The 20,171-nt window shown below is 41.2% G+C and overlaps 1 protein-coding gene across 5 annotated transcripts in view; it reads left to right on the top strand.

Moving 5' to 3' along the window:
* Positions 1–10,734: 10,734 nt before the first annotated feature.
* Positions 10,735–20,171, top strand: part of PXK (PX domain containing serine/threonine kinase like) — a 75,128-nt gene continuing 65,691 nt past the window's right edge. For 2 of the 5 annotated variants that reach the window (XM_061618777.1, XM_061618776.1), the window contains exon 1: positions 10,736–11,161. In XM_061618777.1, coding sequence (XP_061474761.1) covers positions 11,060–11,161 — 102 coding nt within the window. In that variant the 5' untranslated portion in view covers positions 10,736–11,059. Of the gene's footprint in view, positions 11,162–18,349; positions 18,369–20,171 lie in introns of those variants that run through there. The other 3 variants (XM_061618778.1, XM_061618775.1, XM_061618779.1) reach the window with 3 other exon arrangements.

Genomic DNA, 20,171 nt, shown 5'->3' with positions numbered 1-20,171 from the left:
GGGTGAGGTCCTGTTATGCTAGCAGTAATCCTTGCACTGACAGGACTCTGACGTAGTCCTGCACTGGACACAGCAAGGGGAAAGGAAACTCAGCATTAACTGGGCATGAAGCCTCTTGTAAGCAAACATGACAAAGCAATCTAGACAGGCTCATTCATAACACAGAGGTGCAAAACTTGCATAACCCATTTATGAAATAAAGTAGTTTCTTTTAGAGGATAAGTGGGTGAAAATTGAAAAGATTACCTAGGTGCTTTATTTAAAAGATTTATAAACTGCTTAAGTGGAAGTCTCTGCAGTATACAAATAAAATTATAAATAAAACATTGCTAAAAAATACAAAACAAGTAAAAAGAAATATGTAGAAAACCATCATTAAATCAGTAAAACTTCTAAAACAATTTTTTGTTCGAAAAAAATTTGATTTTTTTTTTACTAAGGTTATATGACTGGGTAGTTTTCAGCAGGTGTGTAAAACAATATACTGACAACTTTCCTTTGTTAAGGGCTTGACTGGTAGTACAAAGCAGGCTTAATGTTTCCATTTAAAAAAAACAAACCTTTTCACTAGGTTTAAGATTACTCTCTGGACACATGCTCCTAGGTACTCCTGGAACAGTCTATTTTTCTCCTGCACGGCCGTCTTACCAAAATCAAGTGTGTGTACAAGAGAGAGAGCTTAAGTTACCAGTTCCATCTCTTCATTTGTCTAATCCCCTCCCTGCATGTTGGTAAAGAGCTCCAACATCCATGCCTCCTGTTCCCTGGACCCATAAGAGTTGGGCCAAGACATGAATTACATGCACCAGAGCTGCTTGTTCAATCCTGCCTGTTCACAGTTTAAATGATAATGCTTGATAATTCCAGGAAGGATAGAATTTCTAAATTACACCATCCTGTAATACTGTAATCAGTCCCTCCAAAATATTTATGCATGCTGAAGGTTGATTGAGTATCTATTAACTAAACAGGATGAATTGAGGGGAGAGTTAGGCCTTGTTTCCTGGGTGACAGCCCATATTAAGTAAGGTAAACTAGTTTTTCTAACTCCCAAAATGGAATTTTGATGTTTTTAAACTGGCAGGTAGCAATATTAAGCTGGCCATTATTACGTCATGTTCATTAAATGCTCTGCCATTATTTTCAAAGTTTAAAATAATGTGTACTGTTACTAAGATGCATCAAATGCTTTGGGCTTTACTTATAAAGCTGGGTTATGCTGTAAAATCTTGCACAGAAAGATGTTTTGGGTGGAAGACGTCTTCTTGAAACCATTCAGCACAGTTGTTCCCTTTTGAAATTATATTCTTAAAAGTTGTAGAACAAACATTAATATAGTGGTCTTAAATGGTTGAGTTCACATGGTCATATTTGTATGATTATGAAAGATTGGTTAAAACATGAGCTGCACAAGAAGACTGAAAAATCTGCGTTCCTAGTTAATTTGATCAGTATGTTATTTTAGATTAAAATAGCTGCAATACACAACACCTCTGCCTTGAGAAATTTGTTGCATATATACTTCTTGTGCAATAAGAGGTATTGCCTTTCTACTATCTTGGAGTAACAAAAAAAAAAACCAATTCCATATGCCAGATTTCATCCGATCTGTACAATTGTGCATTATTGGAATACAATGATACATTGAAGTTCTATTTCCTTAAATTATTAATCTTCTGACTCCCCATTGCATCATTTTAAGATTTATATCAAAGCTATATGAAAGTCTAACATGTACATTTTAAAGTTACTGTAGTTGTGTCCTGCTTGCTTCTGAATAGCCTCTTTGATTTCTATGTGTAGAGTGAATGAAAGAGAGAAGAGAAAGTAGGCGTTTTCTGACACAAGCGTGTTTCCTTTTTCCCAGCTGAAAATAATGTAAAGCTTTGTAAAATGTTAGCCAGTTGATTCTCTTGTTCATCAGTCATCATGGAATTTATCAAGCATCTCAGCAGAGGCTACACATTCAGAGCAGCTTTGGTTAGTTGTAGTTGAAACGGGGAACAAAAAAAAAGTGTTTCCTACACCTTTTTGTAACGTTTGTAAAGTGCAACTTTTGCATCTTCCCATGTGTCAACTGTCCTGTTGGTTGACTGCAGTAAGATATGCAGAGATGCCATTTCAGAAGAGAAATGCAAATAGTTATGCTAGCCTGCCACCTCTGAAGTCTGAAACTACTGAGGCGCTTGCTTGTGAGCCTAATGCTCTGAGTACTTTAGAACACTTGTCATTACAGCCAGAAGAGGTGTCAGAATAAGAAAACTTGACTGCCTACGCCTAGGGGTAGGTAATGTGGTGCCTTCCAGAAGTTGGATTACAACTCCCATCAGCCCTTGCCAGCATGGCCAAGGGTCAGGCATTATGATTATGAGAGTTGTAGTCTAACAACATCTGGAAAGTACCATGTAAGCTATCCTTGATCAAGGGCTATAGCCCCACTGGCAGAGAGTACTGGGAGATGCAGCAGATTTTATGCCAAAGCAAAGGCAATCTGTGTTTGTGGCTTGAGAAAGCAGCAGGCCCTTTGCCAGATGGAAACTATATCAGTGGTGTGATGGAAACTACATAGGTGGTGTGAGGGTGATTTCCCTGTCTCCCCTCCCCCCCAAAAAACCCTACAGTTGTCCTTTTCTTCCATAGGACACATAAGTAATTGCTTTATATGTTTATGCCAATATTCATGCTGAACATCATACTATCACTCTTGACTTTTGGCAAGTTTCAAACTCAGTGTCTTAGACTGTGGCAGAGGCTGTTTAAGATTAACTTTGATGCACGCAGAGAAGTATATGGGGTAGAAACAACCACACTCAGTGAAAGCATTAGCGGCTTCATTATCTGACATGTGGAATGTTGGAAGTTCTCTGCTGACTGTGCTATCTGCACTGGGTTTTAAGGTTCCCTGGGGCACAGCTACATAATGCTGTTGTAATGGAACAAATGAGCAATAATCTAGAGACTGCTTTGTGTGGGTTTCCATTTATCTGCTATGTCTCTACAGAGAAAATTACATGAGCATGCCTTCAGGCTATGTCTCTTTAGACTTCACTCTCCACAAGCTTCCATATTAAAACAAAATTTGGGCTTGTCTTTTGTGTAATGCGTGAAACAGCCATAACATGTTCAGCACTTGCTAACAATGGGCTCCTTTTGGGAGGAAGGGTGGAGTATAATTTTAATAATAAATAAAATATTGACTGCAGTGTGAAGGTACATGCAAGTTTTTTGTTATGTGCCTTCAAGTCGATTACGAAATGTTGACCCTATGAATCAGCAACCTCCAACAGCATCTATCGTCAACCACCCTATTCAGATCTTGTAAATTCATGTCTGCGGCTTCCTTTATGGAATCAATCCATCTCTTGTTTGGCCTTCCTCTTTTTCTACTCCCTTCTATTTTCCCCAGCATTATTGTCTTTTCTCATGAATCATGTCTTCTCATGATGTGTCCAAAGTATGATAACCTCAGTTTCATCATTTTAGCTTCTAGTGACAGTTCTGGTTTAATTTGTTCTAACACCCAATTATTTGTCTTTTTCGCAGTCTATGGTATCTGCAAAGCTCTCCTCCAACACCACATTTCAAACGAGTTGATTCTTCTCTTATCCGCTTTTTTCACTGTCCAACTTTCACATCCATACATAGAGATTGGGAATACCATGGTCTGAATGATCCTGATTTTAGTGTTCAGTGATACATCTTTGCATTTGAGGACCTTTTCTAGTTCTCTCATAGCTGTCCTCCCAGTCCTATCCTTCTTCTGATTTCTTGACTATTGTCTCCATTTTGGTTAATGACTGTGCCGAGGTATCGATAATCCTTGACAAGTTCAACGTCCTCATTGTCAACTTTAAAGTTACATATATCTGTTGTCATTACTTTAGTCTTTTTGACGTTCAGCTGTAGTCCTGCTTTTGCTCTTTTACTTTCATCAGCATTCATTTCAAATTGTTACTGGTTTCTGCTAGTAGTATGGTATCTCCTGCATATCTTAAATTATTGATTTTTCTCCCTCCAATTTTCACACCTCCATCTTGGTCCAATCCTGCTTTCTGTATGATATGTTCTGTGTATAGATTAAATAAATAGGGTGATAAAATACACCTCGTCTCACACCCTTTCCAACTGGGAACCAATCGGTTTCTCCATATTCTGTCCTTATAGTAACCTCTTGTCCAGAGTATAGGTTGTGCATCAGGACAATCAGATGCTGTGGCACCCCCATTTCTTTTAAAGCATTCCATAGTTTTTCATGATCTAAGTCAAAGGCTTTGCTGTACTCTATAAAGCACAGGGTGATTTTCTTCTGAAATTCCTTGGTCCGTTCCATTATCCAACATATGTTTGCGATATGATCTCTTGTACCTCTTCCCTTTCTAAATCCAGCTTGGACGTCTGGCATTTCTCACTCCATATATGGTAAGAGCCTTTGTTGTAGAATCTTGAGCATTACTTTACTTGCATGGGATATTAAGGCAATAGTTCGATAATTACTGCATTCCCTGGGATCCCCTTTCTTTGGAATTGGGATGTATATTGAATGCTTCTAGTCTGTAGGCCATTGTTTAGTTTTCCAAATTTATTGACAACCTTTTGTCAAAATTTGGACAGATTAAGTCTCAGTAGCTTGTAGCAACTCTATTGGTATGCCATCTGTTCCTGGGGCTTTGTTTCTTCCAAGTATTTTAAGAGCAGCTTTCACCTTATATTCTAAAATTTCTGGTTCTTCATCATACAGTTCCTCCATGAATGACTCTGTCCTCCTGGCATCTCTTTTATAGAGTTCTTCGGTGTATTGCTTCCATCTTCTTTTTATTTCATCTCGGTCAGTCAGTGTGTTCCCCTGTTGATTATTCAACATCTCTACTCTTGCTTTAAATTTCCCTTTCATTTCTCTCATCTTTTGGAATAGGGCTCTTTTTCTTCCGTTTTTGTTGTCCTCTTCTATTTCTGTACAATAACTATTGTAATAGTTCTCTTTATCCCTACATACTAGTCACTGTATTGTTGTATTTAGGGTTCTGACCGTGTATCTCTTCTTGCTTTTGCTTTCCTTCTCTCGTTAACCATTTTATGAGTTTCTTCAGTCATCCATTGAGGTCTTTCTCTCTTTTTAACTAGAGGTATTGTCTTTTTGCATTTTTCCGATAACGTCTCTGACTTCATTCCATAGTTCTTCTAGTTCTCTGTCAACTAAGTTTAAAGCCTCAAATCTGTTCCTTATCTTTATATTCTTCTGGGATGTTATTTAAATTGTATTTTGGCATTATGATTGCTTTGTTCTTCTTTAGCTTCACTCTGATTTTCAATACAACCAGTTCATGATTTGTACCGCAGTCTGCTCCTGGTCTTGTTTTTGCAGAAAGTATGGAATTTCTCCATCTTCTGCAACCAATTATATAATCAATTTGATTCCTATATTGACCATTTGGTGACGTCCACATGTACAGTCATCTTTTTGGTTGTAAAATACCATTAAAGGGTATGAGGTAAACTACCTCAGGGCAGCTTTATCATAACCAGTGATAAAAGTGTCACTGGTGGTGGGAAACCTGTTGGTCTCTAAATGTTGTTGGACTTCCAACTTCTGCCAGGGATTATGGAAGTCCAGCAACAGCTGGAGGGCCACAGGTTTCCTGTCCCTGCTCTACAGCACCTTAAATGCAGGTATGTCTGTAGCAGAGGCATGAGAAACCTAGGGATCTCCAGATGTTGTTGGACTATAACTTCTGCTATCCTGTAATCTGTTTTAATTGTTTTTAACATTTAATTTTAACCGGTTACAACCTGCCCTGGGATCTGCCTATGAAAGGCAGGATAATAATAATAATAATAATAATAATAGACTATGCTGGCTGAGGCTGATGGGAGTTGGAGCCCAACAACTGAAAGCCAACAGGTTCCCCATCCAATCTGTAGCAGTTTCCTGCTTCATCATTCTGTGGATGAAGAATGTTGGTTGAACTCCATTTCCACCCTTTCTTACTCCATTACAAGTAGATGTAGGGGGAATTATATTTTTGGTGTATGTAGTAGAACTTGTGATGCTGGCTAGGACCAGCATAAACATTACATCTTTATTAGCATATTTAGATCAGTGTTTTGCACACTGTATTCTAAGAAATCCCACAGTTCCTCAGAAGCTTATTAGGATGCTTCAATTAGATAATGATGGACAAACCTCCTTGAAAGGCAGTGAGCTTAGTGGAGAGTCAAGTAGTGGAGTAGTGGGCAACGTGCGGGCACGATTATCCAGAAAAGCTATAGGAGATTAAGCAAGTGGCTTAAATTGACAAGAAAGAGTGCCCCCCCCCAAGTATAGGCAGAGACTTAGCAGAAAACACTAAAATGGGAGGGGGAAACTTAATTTGTGTTGCATTCATGCCTGCATGGACAGATTGGAAATAGTGTTTGTATAAATAAATCCTACGACACTGTTTAGGAATGGTTGGATGGCTACAGATACTCTCTACTCACAGCTCCATGTGTGCTTCATATGTAAATGAAGTCACTTGGCTGCCCATGTTAGAGGAAAAGGGGTGCTAGAAGGCTTTAAGCCAGCCTTTCCCAACCAGTGTGCCTCCAGATGATGTTGGACCACAACTCCCATCAGTCTCAGCCAGCATTGCCAATGGTCAGGAAATATGGGAATTGTGGTCAAACAACATCTGGAGGCACAGTGGTTGGGAAAGGCTGCTTTAAGCTACCAAGGAATGCCTGCTCTCTTCAGTTTAAAAGGGAGAGGTATGTTCTTTACATATGCATTGCCCTGTTTCTAACAACATCAAGAAAAAGGCAACTTCAGGTCCAACAGGCTTTACAGTGTAGATTTTGACAGTGGGGTAGAACAACAAAGGGAGGTGCAATGGCAATAGGCAATGAATGCATTGCCTTCTGCGGCTTTGTTTCTGCTAGGGGTTAAGCCAAGGCTTTACAGAAGAGGTGGGTTTTGAGGGAGAATTTGAAGGAAGATTTATGGTGCAAATATCTACATGTCTACTCAGAAGAAAGTCCCAGTGAGTTCAGTGTGATTTGCTCTCAAGTAAGTGATTATAGGATTGCAGCTTACCTTACGAGAATCATCGTGTGTAGACACTGTGAAGACTTGGATGAGGGTGAGGATAACAGTGGTGTTTCACTGGTATTGGTGGTATAATTATTAATAATAATTTATTATATCCCACCACTTTTTCTCCAAGGAGCTTCAGGTAGTGTACATGGTTCTTTCCATTTTACCCTTGCAACAACCCCATGCAGTAGGTTAGGCTGGGATATGAATGACTGGCCCAAAGTCACTCAGTAACCTTCATGGCTGAGTGGCCATTTGACCTCTGGCCTCCCTCCCAGGCCCTAGTCCAACACTTTAACCACTATATCACCCTGCCTCTCAAATCATCATTTGTTCACTTTTATAATGTGTGATGATGATGATGCAGCCTTAAGTTTGGTGTCTGTTAGCATGACTTTATGGAATATATTACATTGTACTTTCACTTTCCTTTCCCCATCTCTTAACTCTTAGCTCGCAGCTTCTTCAGCCCACTGCTGCCAAGTGTGCAGCCTCTTCAGCTTCCACTGGGAGGATTGCCCAAACTATTAACTGCTCCAGGGATTTCTGTGTTACAAAACAGATTTGGCAGTAGCAGTGAAGGGAAGTGGGGGGGGATGGTCCAGGTTTTGATATATATTTTTTCTCATTAGAAAGAAAAGTCTTATTCTGAATACTGCTCTTAGGGTTGTACCAGGTAACATGTCCTTGAGTATTTAATTAATTAATTAATTAAATTTATTTGCCACTTTTCTTCATCAAAATGAACCCAAAGCTATGTTAGGTCCAAACCCAACCACGAGCTGTCCACAACCTTACTCACCTCTCGTTCACCCTGGGTAGAGTGCGAAGGTGAATAATTTTCCCCCACTGCCAGAGGCCAGAAATTTACACGACAACAAGTACCTTTGCAAAGGGGTCCCGATCCCTCCAGCAAGATGCTTTCCAGAGATGGGAACCCCGTTTATTGAAAGGGGTGCAGATTATATACCCTCACAGAGGTCACAGGTTAGGGGAGTAAAACGTTATAAAACATAAAGAAAAAACTACATGTCAGTACAGAGCAAAAGGAGGGGAAGGAGTAAGGAAGGGGAGGTGACAGATTTGCCTGGGGCAGGTTGCCCCCTTTGGAGATCACCCTAGTGTATTATACAGCCTTGAGATAAGGCTGGTGCCAGAATGTTTAACACAACAAACAGGAAAAATGCAGAACTCCCAAACCCATACAGAGTGCATTCTTTATAGGTCAAAGGCTTTTCATCCCCTGACATGTCTGCTAAAGCTCAATAAACAGATGTAGATGTGGATTCAACCTGAACCAAGCTTTTACTCACACAGCTTTCTGGGATGTGGGGAGGGGGAAATAAACCGAAATCAATTTTATTTTAACTAATGTTTCATTTTTAACTCAACAGCTACATACAATAAAAACATTAAAACCAATATAAAATTAACACAATTTTTTTAAAAAATGGATAAGATGGTGGAACAACCCACTATATGAAAGAGACTACAACATCAAAACCTCTACAAAAACCATCCAAAAAATTAAGAGCCAAATGCCTGGGAGAAAAGCAATGTTTGTGGCTGGTTTCTAAAGATAATGATGGTGCCAGGCATGCCTCTCTGGGGAGAGTGTTCATAAGCGGGGAGCCACCACTGAGAAGGCCTGTTCTTGTGTCACCATCCTCTGCATCTTCCTTGGTGGAGGCACACAAAGAAGAGCCTCAGATGCTGAATGCAGGGGCCAAGTTGGTCCACAGGGGGAGAGGCGTTCCTTGAGGTATTGGGGTCCTGAACTGTATAAGGCTTTATGGGACAATGCTAGCACTTTGAATTGAGCTTGGAAACTAATAGGCAGCCAGTGCAGTTGTGCCAGAATTGGTGTTATGTACTCAGACTGTTTTGCTCCAGCGAGCAATCTAGCTGCTGAATTGTGCACCAGCTGCAATTTCTGACCTATCTTCAAAGGGTGCCTCACTTATAACGCATTGTAGTAATCAAACCTAGAGGTTACCAGAGAACAGACAACTTAAGTCAGGCTATCCCTGTCCAGAAAGAGTTGTAACTGGGTCACTAGCTGAAGCTGATGGAAGGTACTCCTCACCATTATTTCTGACATTTTTACTGGCCCTGAACCTAGGGATCCCTGGGAGGGGAATACAAAATTCTTAAAATAAACGCTTCAACAATATTCAAAACTAAGATGAAAGGGCTGTATTCAGTTAACTTTTATTCAGAGTGGACCCACTGAAATTAATGATTGTGATTAATTTAGGCCTATTAATTTCAATGGGTACTCGTGAGTAAATATTAGTTGACTACAACCCATAGTATATTAACTCACAGTCAATACAATAAATAAAATTCACTTGGTAGCAGGGCCTAAGACTCAAGCTGGTGCCATACACCACCTCTCCCCAAAAGCCTGAAGCAAGTGGTGTATCATCACCAATGATTTAAAAAAACTTGTTTCCTTTAAGGTTAAAATTCATTCTGATCACATCACTAAAGATCTGTTAAATGCTAACGTGTCAAAACATTTCATAAAGCCATATTTTAAAGAGAATAAGTACACTGAATTACTTTCTTCTCCTTGGCTTGCAAGTACAAAAAAGAAGAAAGTAAGGCTTATGCTAATTTAGATTGCAATTTGAACCACACTTACTAGGGACTAGGGAGTAAGCACCTGGATTCCTGCACAATAGGCATTCCTTCTGAGAAAATGTGCATAGAATTGCGTGGATAATCAAGTCTTCTGCTCAGTAGGACTTCCTGTGCATATTTATGGAGGCGTATTTGGCTGCAGGCTTACCTCAACAGTAGATGCCCGCGCTCTAGCCAGAGCAAACAAAGAAAAATACGGGACAAAATGTGGAGCTATGGGATTGTTTCTCTTTCACATCCACTAACAGCCAGAGAATGATGTATCTATGTGTTTGCAGAATGTAAACTTCATTTATTTATTTGTGTGTGCATCTCCCAAATTATCCTTTTGAATCTGTGTAATGCTGGCCTGATTCTTAAGAGAAGGGGGCCTGCCTTTGGACAAAAATGGATAGTGAAAAACGCGCGCTGAATCCATCAACACAGTTTCAGAGTAACAGGAAAGATCTAAAGTGCCTTTTAAGAACTTTTCCATCTTGTAGAAAAGTGTTAAAAGGGAGTAACAACAGATTTTGTATATTTTTGTTCTGAACCGAGGCCTCTAATTTACTAGTCAATGTGTAGGACAAGAGTAAGAGCTTGGCATTTATGGCATGGTGAGTATTCTCAAGATCATGTAGTTTGTTTAAATTATTCCAAGCAAGGCCGGCAACAAAATATTGCAGAGTGGAGTATGCCTCTTCAGGATTCTAGCAACCAGCCAACCATGCCGTTTTCGAGGATACTCCATTCCATTCATCCAAATTGAATTGTTCCAGCCTATACTCTTTGCATTTCAGTCACTCCACTAACGTTTCTCCCTCTCTGCACCCATATGTGCGTATGTGTATATATATAAAATATTTCATGTATTTGATGAAGCGGACTCTAGTCCACCAAAGCTTAGGCCATAATCAATTTGCTTTAAGGGGCCACAAGACTCCTCGTTGTTGGGTTGTTGATAATTTTTAAACTACAGAAGCGTAATTCTCCAATCTGCATAACCCGCGCAGTAGTAATGAGGATATGGTTTGCAGGAAGGGGTGGGGCTGGCTGCTTGCCACGCTTTTCTCCAGTACGGTACTTTTTCTCTCCTCCTCCAGCCTTCCTTTTCTAGGCCCTGTTGGCCAAGCTGGCGTCGGCGGAGCCACCCCTGTGGCCAAAGGGGAGCTGAGACAGAGCGGCCCAAGGCTGGGTGTCATTCGGGCTCTAAGACCCAGAGGACGGCCAGCCCACTGGCTGGCTGACTGCTCCCGCGTTGACAGCAGCGGCGGTGGCTGCAGCTACAGCTCCTCGGGGCTGGAGGGAGCTACCGGGAGAGGCACTGCGAGAAGTGCCGGGTTGTTCCTGCTGACCCGGCTCAGCATGGCCTTCATGGAGAAGCCGCCGGCTGGTAAAGTACTACTGGACGACACGGTGCTGCTGACAGCAGTGATCGAGGCGAGCCAGAGCCTGCATTCGCACACGGTACGCGAGAAACGACGGAGGCGACAGCACCGCTGGAGGAAGAGGAGGAGGAGGAGGAAGAAGGGGGTGCCGCTGGCAGGGCAGGCCGGGCCGGACAAGGCTAGGCTTAGGCTGCGACGAGGGAACGGGGCTCAGAGGGGGAAAGTGTGGACCTGGGGCTGAGCGTTAACTGGGGGACTGGGCAGGCGATGCTGGGGCGTGTGTGTGTGTTCGGCGTGAGGGGTCCAGAGAGGTTGGGCACGGACTGAGTGAGGGGGGCCGGGGGAGTAGTAGTGCGTGGAGGGCGATGGCGTGAGGCGAGGAGAATATTGGTGTGTGGGGGGGCATGCCCTGGGCTAAGTTGTTCGTCGAGGTGAGGCACGGGGTGGAAGAGTTCCCCGTCCCCAGGGTTTCAGGGCTGATTTACCTTGCGTTTGAGAGTGAGAGGTGGGTACGCGGGAAAGAAGAGGAAAGTAGGGGTTGTTTGTTTGATTTGCCAAGGATCACCCTTGGCGTCTGCTTAATTGCCAGGGCTGAACCCAACTTGATAGTCAGTGTGTGGCGAGTAGTGGTTAGAGTGCTGCACTGGGGAGATCTGGGTTCAAACATTAGCCTGTCACAAAGCTCATTGGATAGTGTTGGCTGAAAAATGTGATCCTCTAAACCTATCTGGCAGATCTTTTGCAAAGATAAAATTGGAGGAAAGGGCTGCCTCCAGATCTTGTCAAAGAAGAATGGTGGGGTGAGATGTTACAAATAAACTCTAAAAAATGTGAAGTGAAAATAGTCAAGAGTGCCCCTGACCAGATGCAGAGTGCATTCTCTGGCCACATGAATAATGGAGAGTGTTTCTGCATATAGTGAATGAGAGAGAAGGGTTTCCAGGGAAGAGAGTATGTTGATTAGAAAACCGGGCCCTGGTGTGAAGTGATGTGTTCAGGTGTGGGAATGTGTTCCAAGAGACCCCTTTGAGGTTGTAGGCATCTGATGTGTGAATTTATTTCATTACATTTAATTTTTAATTTGTATACTTCAATTTGTATATAGCAACCAAGATGACACCTGCAAAAATGCAATATGTGGTATGCCAGGAATTGCGAACAGGCCATGGTGCAGTGGATGGGAAGGGGGTGTTAGTGGTGAAAGGAGAATGAAGTTAGTTAGGGTGGGGACTGACAAGTGTGACTTATTTGAGAAAGAAGAGTTACGAGGCATTTATATGTGGTATGAGGCAATACTTGGGTTTTGCAATTAAATACTTCCATTGGACCAAAAACAGTTGATCTAGACAGGCTAGTCATGCCTCCAGGAAGCTCACAGCAGAATATGCAGGCAATAGCAATCTCCTTTTGTTTGCACCCAGCAAGTATTATTCAGAGGTATAATGCCTATGTTTATTGAGTATAAAGGGCAAAAACGTTAAAAAGCCAACCCTACTTTATGTTCTGATCCATTACCAAGGTTACAACCTAGATCCTGATAAGTCTTTTCCTGAGAATAAAACTGATCAGATCAATCTCATCAGATGACGTGCAATAACACTGTTATGCTGAGATTAGACAATGTTGTAATTGTAGCTTATAGATGGATTTTATCATACTTAGAAGTCGTAGAAATGCATGTTTCTTTGCTTTAGGGCAGGTGTTGGGAACCTTTGACCACCAGATGTTGGTGAACAATGACTCCCATCATCCCTGCTATTGGCCATGTTGCTAGGGCTGATAGGAGTTGTAGTTCAGTAAGTCTGGAAGGCTAAAGGTTACCCACTCCTGCTTCAGGGCTTAGAACTTCTACTCAAGGCAGTCAATGGCAAAGGCGACTTGAACAGTTTATTGTTTTAGTGCTAAGATCACATAGCAATGTAATTTGTTATGCAAGAGTGACTTGCTGTGTGGAACAATTTTGGCTTTAAGCTGTTTGAATTTATATTTGTTGCTGTTGGTGGCCATCCTTCATTAAACTAAATGCTTGCTAATAGTCAAGAATGATTGGTTGATGTTTCCTCAGTGGAAAGTAAAGACCGACTGCTTTTCTGAATGGCCCATTTATCTAGTCTCATTCACCAGGATGGGCAAGATGAGTTTGTTTTTGTTTGTTTGTGTGTGTGTGTGTGTGTGTGTGTGCACGCGTGCGCGCGCGCGCATGCGCATATGTGTGCAAGCACAGTGTGAGAAAAGGCAGTTTTCTGTTTAGATTTTGAGAGAAGTAGAGAAAGCTGTGAATTGGATGAAGGGAAATCAATTTTGAGGTTCAGTGCTCTCCTTGGGGATGTAATTCAGGATCAGCAGTTGTGCTGCCTGATGTAGGAGTCTATTTGCTTCCATATAGCTCTGCCTGTATAGTTGTAAATAAAGCAAATTTACAGCGGAAGTTTCCTGTGTTCTCTAATCCTAATGAAGCTAAACCCTGTAGCACTACTCTTGATCTTCTCATTAGTTATGGAAAGATGGAACGCTTATTAAGTATATAACTTACAAAATATATTGTTACATGGTTTATAGACCAAAACAAATTAACTTACATCTGTTGACTAGAAGAGTACAAGGATCTTGGCCTTGAATAGAGGCTTCATATTGGACCAAATGTGTACTAGATGTGAAGCTGTTTATTGTTTATATGCCAAAGCTGCTCAGTAGCAGGTTATGCTATCCTTTGTTGCTATGGTTTGAATATCCTTGATGGTTATGTACACAAAGCCAGGTTTGTACCTTATGTGAACTTTATAAGGAAATCAGAGACCCTAATTTGCACTACCCTTCCCTAGCCTCCTTCATACAAAGTTTTAAGACCTAGCTAGTTATCACTGCTACTTTGCTGACTTGCCACAAGTAACAGTTGCTCCAAAATCCAGACAATTGGACTAGGAAAGTTTTTTAAACTGGACCAGTCTGTTCTCTTTTTCCTTTCAGGCTGCCAATGCTCCTCAAATAACAAACATAGAAATATGGGTGGGCAAGTGGATTAATGAAAACGCGTGACACCTTGTCCTTTTGTGGCTTTAAAGCTCGCATACTTGACAATTGCACACAACCTTGTCTTGACAAACTGGATTTTATATTAAATCACATCTCCTTTCTATCTCTTTAGTGTCTTGGCATGTCTTAAATACAGTAAAAATGTTCTTCAAGGTGTCTAGCTAGAACGATGTCGTTGATATAACCTTCTCATCTTGCTAATTCATAAGTAGGTTTATATAAGAATAGTTTTGAGTGTTTTCTTGAGTTTCTAAATTGCATTGTCTTTGTTAACATTGAAAAAATAGTTTAAATCATATAAAGTGTTATTCAAGCCAGTATATTAAACTGGACTGTCTGAATTTAATAATTTCACTTCACTGTAGACATTGATGGTCATGTATATATTATACAGCCACAAGAGTGGCTGCATACTATATCCAGCATGGATTTTTCACATTCCGCCATGTTCAATTGAAAATACCCCCCATGCCATTTTGCTGCTTCCCATAAACTCCCTTCAAAACAAAATCTTACAAAATGTACAGTCCTGGACTCAAGCACTTGCTTAACAACCCTCTAAGTTTTGAGGGCAGTACACAAAATACATAGAGAGAATCCAGAGTTCAAAGTCTTAAACAAGAGTAAAATAATCCAAACCTGTTAGGCTCTTTCCTCTCAGTGGTCTCATAATTTGTTGAAATTAGTTAAAAATCAGCCATGTTCACAGAGTACCTGTAATCCTATTACTGACCTTGCCCCATACGCTGACTTTCATCTTTTGCAGTTTAAAAGTTAAAAAACATGACTGACTTTTAATTAAAGAAAATTAACATTGGAATGTATGATAAGCGCAGGCATGCTCAGTAAGAACCAACTGTCAGTGTTCTAAAAGCCAGACTCACAGCTGTTTGGCTTGGCTAATCAGGGGCCAAACCCATGCCAGACATTTATTCTACTTTAAACAGTCAGGGCTTTCCCCAGAGAATCCTGGGAAGTGTAGTTTGTGAAGGGTGCTGAGAGTTGTTAGGGGGTGACAGAGGTCCAGTGGCCAGAGTGGTTTAACAGTCAGACCCTCTTCCCAGATAATTTTGGTGATTGTACCTCTGTGAGGGGAATAGGGCATCTCCCTCTCTTCCTTCCTCCCCCCTCCAGCCCTCCCTTCCTCCCCCTTCACCTCTCCCGTGGTCAGTTACACTGAACGCAATAAGCATGCAAATGATCAAACCTGCCTTTTCCTCTCCTCCCTCTCTCCCTCTCCTTCCACCAACTCTCCCACCTCTCTCTCCCCACCTCCTCCCCTCCCCATACCACTCACCATATACTCAGAGGCACATGTTACCAAATTCTTCCAAGCTGCACAAGAAGTGGATTGCACTGTGAAAGACCAACCCAAATTGTGTTTGCATTTTTACAAATTTGTAGGGCAGTACAGTATCTCAGGGAGGAGTTCAGGTCTCCTGCTCCCTTGGTGCATTCACTATAGCTGCCCAATTTCTCCGCTTTTTAAAGTTTGATCGAAATCTGTTAACTATAGGTATGTTCTTAAACTGCAAGTAGTTTGTTTTTGCCTTAGTGAGTGTTTCCTTGGTCTACAAATTAAAAGCCAGACAATGTGAATTTACACTGATATAGTCCTGTTAAAGTCAACTAATTGTAAATGGTTTACATCTCTGGCTGCACTTTGGTGGAATGGTCATGGCTTCATGATAGAGCATGTGCTTTATATGCAAAAGGTCCCAGGTTCAATCTTGGCATCTCCAGGAAGAGCTGGGGGAGACCCTAGTTTGAAACCTTGGGGAGCCGCTGCGCATCAGGGTAGACAGTACTGAGATAGATGGACCAATGGTCTGACTAGCCTGATCGGGTTATGGATTGGGTTGTCTATTTGACTTCTAAAAAGAATGCTTTTTTAAAATGTTCACAAACTGTACTATTTGCCATCAAAACATATCTGATACATTTATTTTTATTCTTGTTATATGCCTTCAAGTTGATTTTGACTTATGGTGACCCTAGGAATCGGTGACCTCCAATAGCATCTGTCGTGAACTACCCTGTTCAGATCTTGACAGTTCAGGTCTGTGGCTCCCTTTATGGAATCAATCCTTCTCTTGTTTGGTCTTCCTCTTTTTCTACTTCCTTCTGTTTTTAGCTTCTAGTGACAGTTCTGGTTTAATTTGTCCTGACACCCAGTTACTTGTCTTTTTTGCAGTCCATGGTATGTGCAAAGCTCTCCTCCAACACTACATTTAAATGAGTTGATTTTTCTCTTACCCGCTTTTGTCACTGTCCAGCTTTTACATCCATACATAGAGATCGGGAATACCATGGTCTGAGTGATCCTGACTTTAGTGTTCAGTAATACATCTTTGCATTTGAGGACCTTTTCTAGTTCTCTCACAGCTGCTCTCCCCAGTCCTAGCCTTCTTTTGATTCCTTGACTATTGTCTCCATTTTGGTTAACGACTGTGCTGAGGTATTGATAATCCTTGACAAGTTCAATGTCCTCGTTGTCAACTTGAAAGTTACATAACTCTTCTGTTGTCATTGCTTTAGTCTTCTTGACTTTCAGCTGTAGTCCTGCATTTGTGCTTTCCTCTTTAACTTTTATCAGCATTTGTTTCAGATCATTACTGGTTTCTGCTATGGTATCGTCTGCATATCTTAAATTATTGATTTTCACACCTCCTTCATCTTGGTCCAATCCCACTTTCCATATATGTTCTGCATATAGATTAAACAAATAGGGTGATAAAATATACCCCTGTCTCACACCCTTTCCAACTGGGAACCAATCGGTTTCTCTATATTCTGTCCTTGCAGTAGCCTCTTGTCCAGAGTATAGGATGCGCATCAGGACAATCAGATGCTGTGGCACCCCATTTTTTTTAAAGCATTCCTTAGTTTTTCATGATCTAAAGAAATTTTAAAGAAATAATATGATATATTTTTGTAGTTAATTTGCCACTATGTTTACTTGACTTCCCTGTTATCTGAAGTGTGAAACAAGGCAAGTGCAAGAATACAATGAGAAGCTGGTCTTATATTTTGATGTAAGCATTTTCCTGGATCATTTAAAATTTAACTGACATCCTCTTGAACAGGAACAAGGAAATGTGAAACAATTGCATTCTGCAAATCACATGTTCACTTTTACATTACTAGCCAGCTTCACTACACAGAACACTGAGGAAAATGTAATAATGCTTCAAGGTGTTCAGAAGTCGCTCTAGATTTATTGTTTCCAGATCCCATGCTTTTCCAACATGAGGATGCTACCTGTTGGGCAGGATGAGCTAGATGAGGGAAAACTGAGATAAATCCAATGAAGACTGAGTTGTTGAGGGTGGATGGCCTTGTTAACCTCGGAGTGGGTTATCAGTCTCTGATCAGTCACAGAAGTTTACAGATTTGGAGTGCACTTGGTCACAGCTTTGCTTCTTAACTTTGAGGTGGTCAAAAAGGCCAGGACTGACCTTTTTCAACTAGGCTGGTAAGCAGCAATGCCCTTGCTTGGAATGTGCAGACCTAAACATTGTAGTACATGTCCCAGCAGCCTCTAGGAACCTGTGGGCCTCCAGATGTTGTTTGACTACAACTCTTATCTACCCAGCCAGCATGGCCAATGGTCAGGACTGATGGAAGTTGTAATCCAGCGATATCTGGAGGGCTGCAGGTTCTTCATCTGTGTTCTAGACTAAACTACTATAATGTGCTTTATGGGGTTTTTAAAAGCATTTGGAAACTGCAACTAGCCCAGAGTGAGGCAGCTAAATTGACTGATAAAAGCCAAGAATAGTATGTAGCTGCAGTTCTTAAACAATTCCACTGGCAGCCAGTGGATGAGCAGGCCAATTCTGTGTTTTAACCTTTAAAACCCCTAGACTTCTGAAGGAGATCTTCTCATAGGCACCCTGTCATGCCTCATTATCTGTAGGAAAGAGCCTGTTATGGGTGTCCTTGTCTGAGGGGTTGCAGGTAGCAACAGGCCATAAGGCCGCCTCTTGTAGCCCTTGCTGTTTGGGACACATTGCCCAGGGAGGCTCTGCTGGCTTCTTCCCTTTGGGTATCTAAAAGGCTGGTCAAGACTTTACTTTGTAGGAAAGCATTTTGACTCGCACTGTTTGGGGTTTTATTACTTCATTTTACCTTGTGTGTATTCTTAATTGTCAGTTAAGCTGTCTTGGGGTTTTTTTTTGGCCAGGAAATGGAAATGGACTGCCTTCAAGTTGATTCTGACTTATGGGAACCCTATGAAGAGGGTTTTCATGGTAAGTGGTATTCAGAGGGGGTTTACCATTGCCTCCCTCTGAGGCTGAGAGGCAGTGACTGGCCCGAGGTCACCCAGTGAGCTTCATGGCTGTGTGGGGATTTGTACCCTGATCTCCCAGGTCGTAGCCAGGAAGCAAGGTATAAACAAGCAGCTTGGGGAGTGGCCTGTTTTGAGTGGAGATGCAGGGAGGGAGCAAGGGATGCTTAACTCTTTTTCTGCCAGCTGTTTTTACTCTCCAAATCTCCATTGGCTTCCATATAAGTGTTTATCTGCAAATACCTTTCTGGAACCCAGAGCTAAAACAAAGGATATATATTTGTCTATTTTATTTTTGAAGGGGGCAGGCTGTTCATTAATGGGACCTTGCAGGGAATGGAAAAACCTGTTGTTGTACCAGTAGAGGCAAATTCTAGATTTGCAATTGGAATCCAGAGGCCTTTTGGAATTGCAAGCATTCCTGGGAACGTAATACTTATCCCACATCTTTACTGGCAGGTTGACAAACTGGCACTGCCCTGTAGCTGGTTTGGCACTGCAGCTACATTCAAAGCCTCAGGCTTGTATGCTAGTTGGAAATCCTACCCACAAAGGTTATGGCTGAACTAAAGTTTACCAGTTTTTAATTTAGTATCACTAATATAGTAATATTTCTCCCTTTCCTCACCTTTCTTCATCGTTTTCTTGTACATCCAGTCCCTTGTTCTCCATCTGTCTCTCTCCTTGTTTTAAAAATAAAAGCAAATACTAAAATTTTTAAAAATAAGCTAAAACCTTTGCTGGTGTGATCCATTTTATTTAGATTAGGACACAACCTGGTTGTAGATCCCAACCCAACGATTGTAAAACCTATCCTTCCAACCTGGGGATTTCTTTGGCAATGGAATACTTTCTGTCTCAGCAGTGGTGTAGTAGAGTGTTGAAACAGTACTTGTAGGTTTGTAAATACTGAAGACGGTTGCATAAGCAATGTTTCTGCTGGATGACAGATTTGTTTAGAAGCTCTTGGGTTTTGTGAGATCATTTGGCATAGGATCAATAAGGACAGCAAAAGGGAGTTCCAAATACACTCTCAAAATGATGATGATTCTCTGTGTATAATTACTACTGCATATTGTGTTGAATAGCAGTGGTATAATAGGTGCCACACAGAGTGCAGATGTGACGGAGCTGCTAGTCTAGGGAGTTTACAGACTTTATTGGATAGGATAGGATGAAGGGTGGGGATAGATCGGTGACTGTACTGGAGATAATGAAGAGGATTAGCACATCAAATATAGCAGTAACTATGACTTTAAATTCATATTTCATTAACCACATTCTCAACTAGTTATGGATACTTAATATCTGCTTTTCTGTTTCATTAGTCCTCTTCGATTTAATTTAGTTTGAATACAGAATAGTTTGAATACAGGATAGTTTGCTATGAACAAATGTTTGTTTCCTTGCTGTAATTATATTGTAGGTTGAATTGGAAAGACAGAGGGTTGCTTCACATGCAAACTCCTGTATAGAATGTGCATCCTTATAGAAATTAGCATGCTTATGTAGATTTGGGTTACATGTGGATACCCAGTGCATATAGACTGGGCTGGCAATTCTTTGCTTGAGCTTACAAAATGCACACATGTTGCTGTTGAACAACCCTAATTTACAGCTTGTCCGGGTGCCTAATCTTACAAATGGGTCATCCAGAACTGATTTGTTTATGTGCACAATCGGCATGAGAGGGTCTACACATCCTTGCTTGTTCAGTCATGGATACTCATTGCTGTTCTGCCACTTGCTATTCACAGAATGAATC

Source organism: Rhineura floridana, chromosome 3 (assembly GCF_030035675.1).
Source record: "Rhineura floridana isolate rRhiFlo1 chromosome 3, rRhiFlo1.hap2, whole genome shotgun sequence".
Classification (NCBI taxonomy): domain Eukaryota; kingdom Metazoa; phylum Chordata; class Lepidosauria; order Squamata; family Rhineuridae; genus Rhineura; species Rhineura floridana.
Note: the sequence above shows the minus strand (reverse complement) of the source record. Positions and strands in the feature narration are given on the sequence as shown.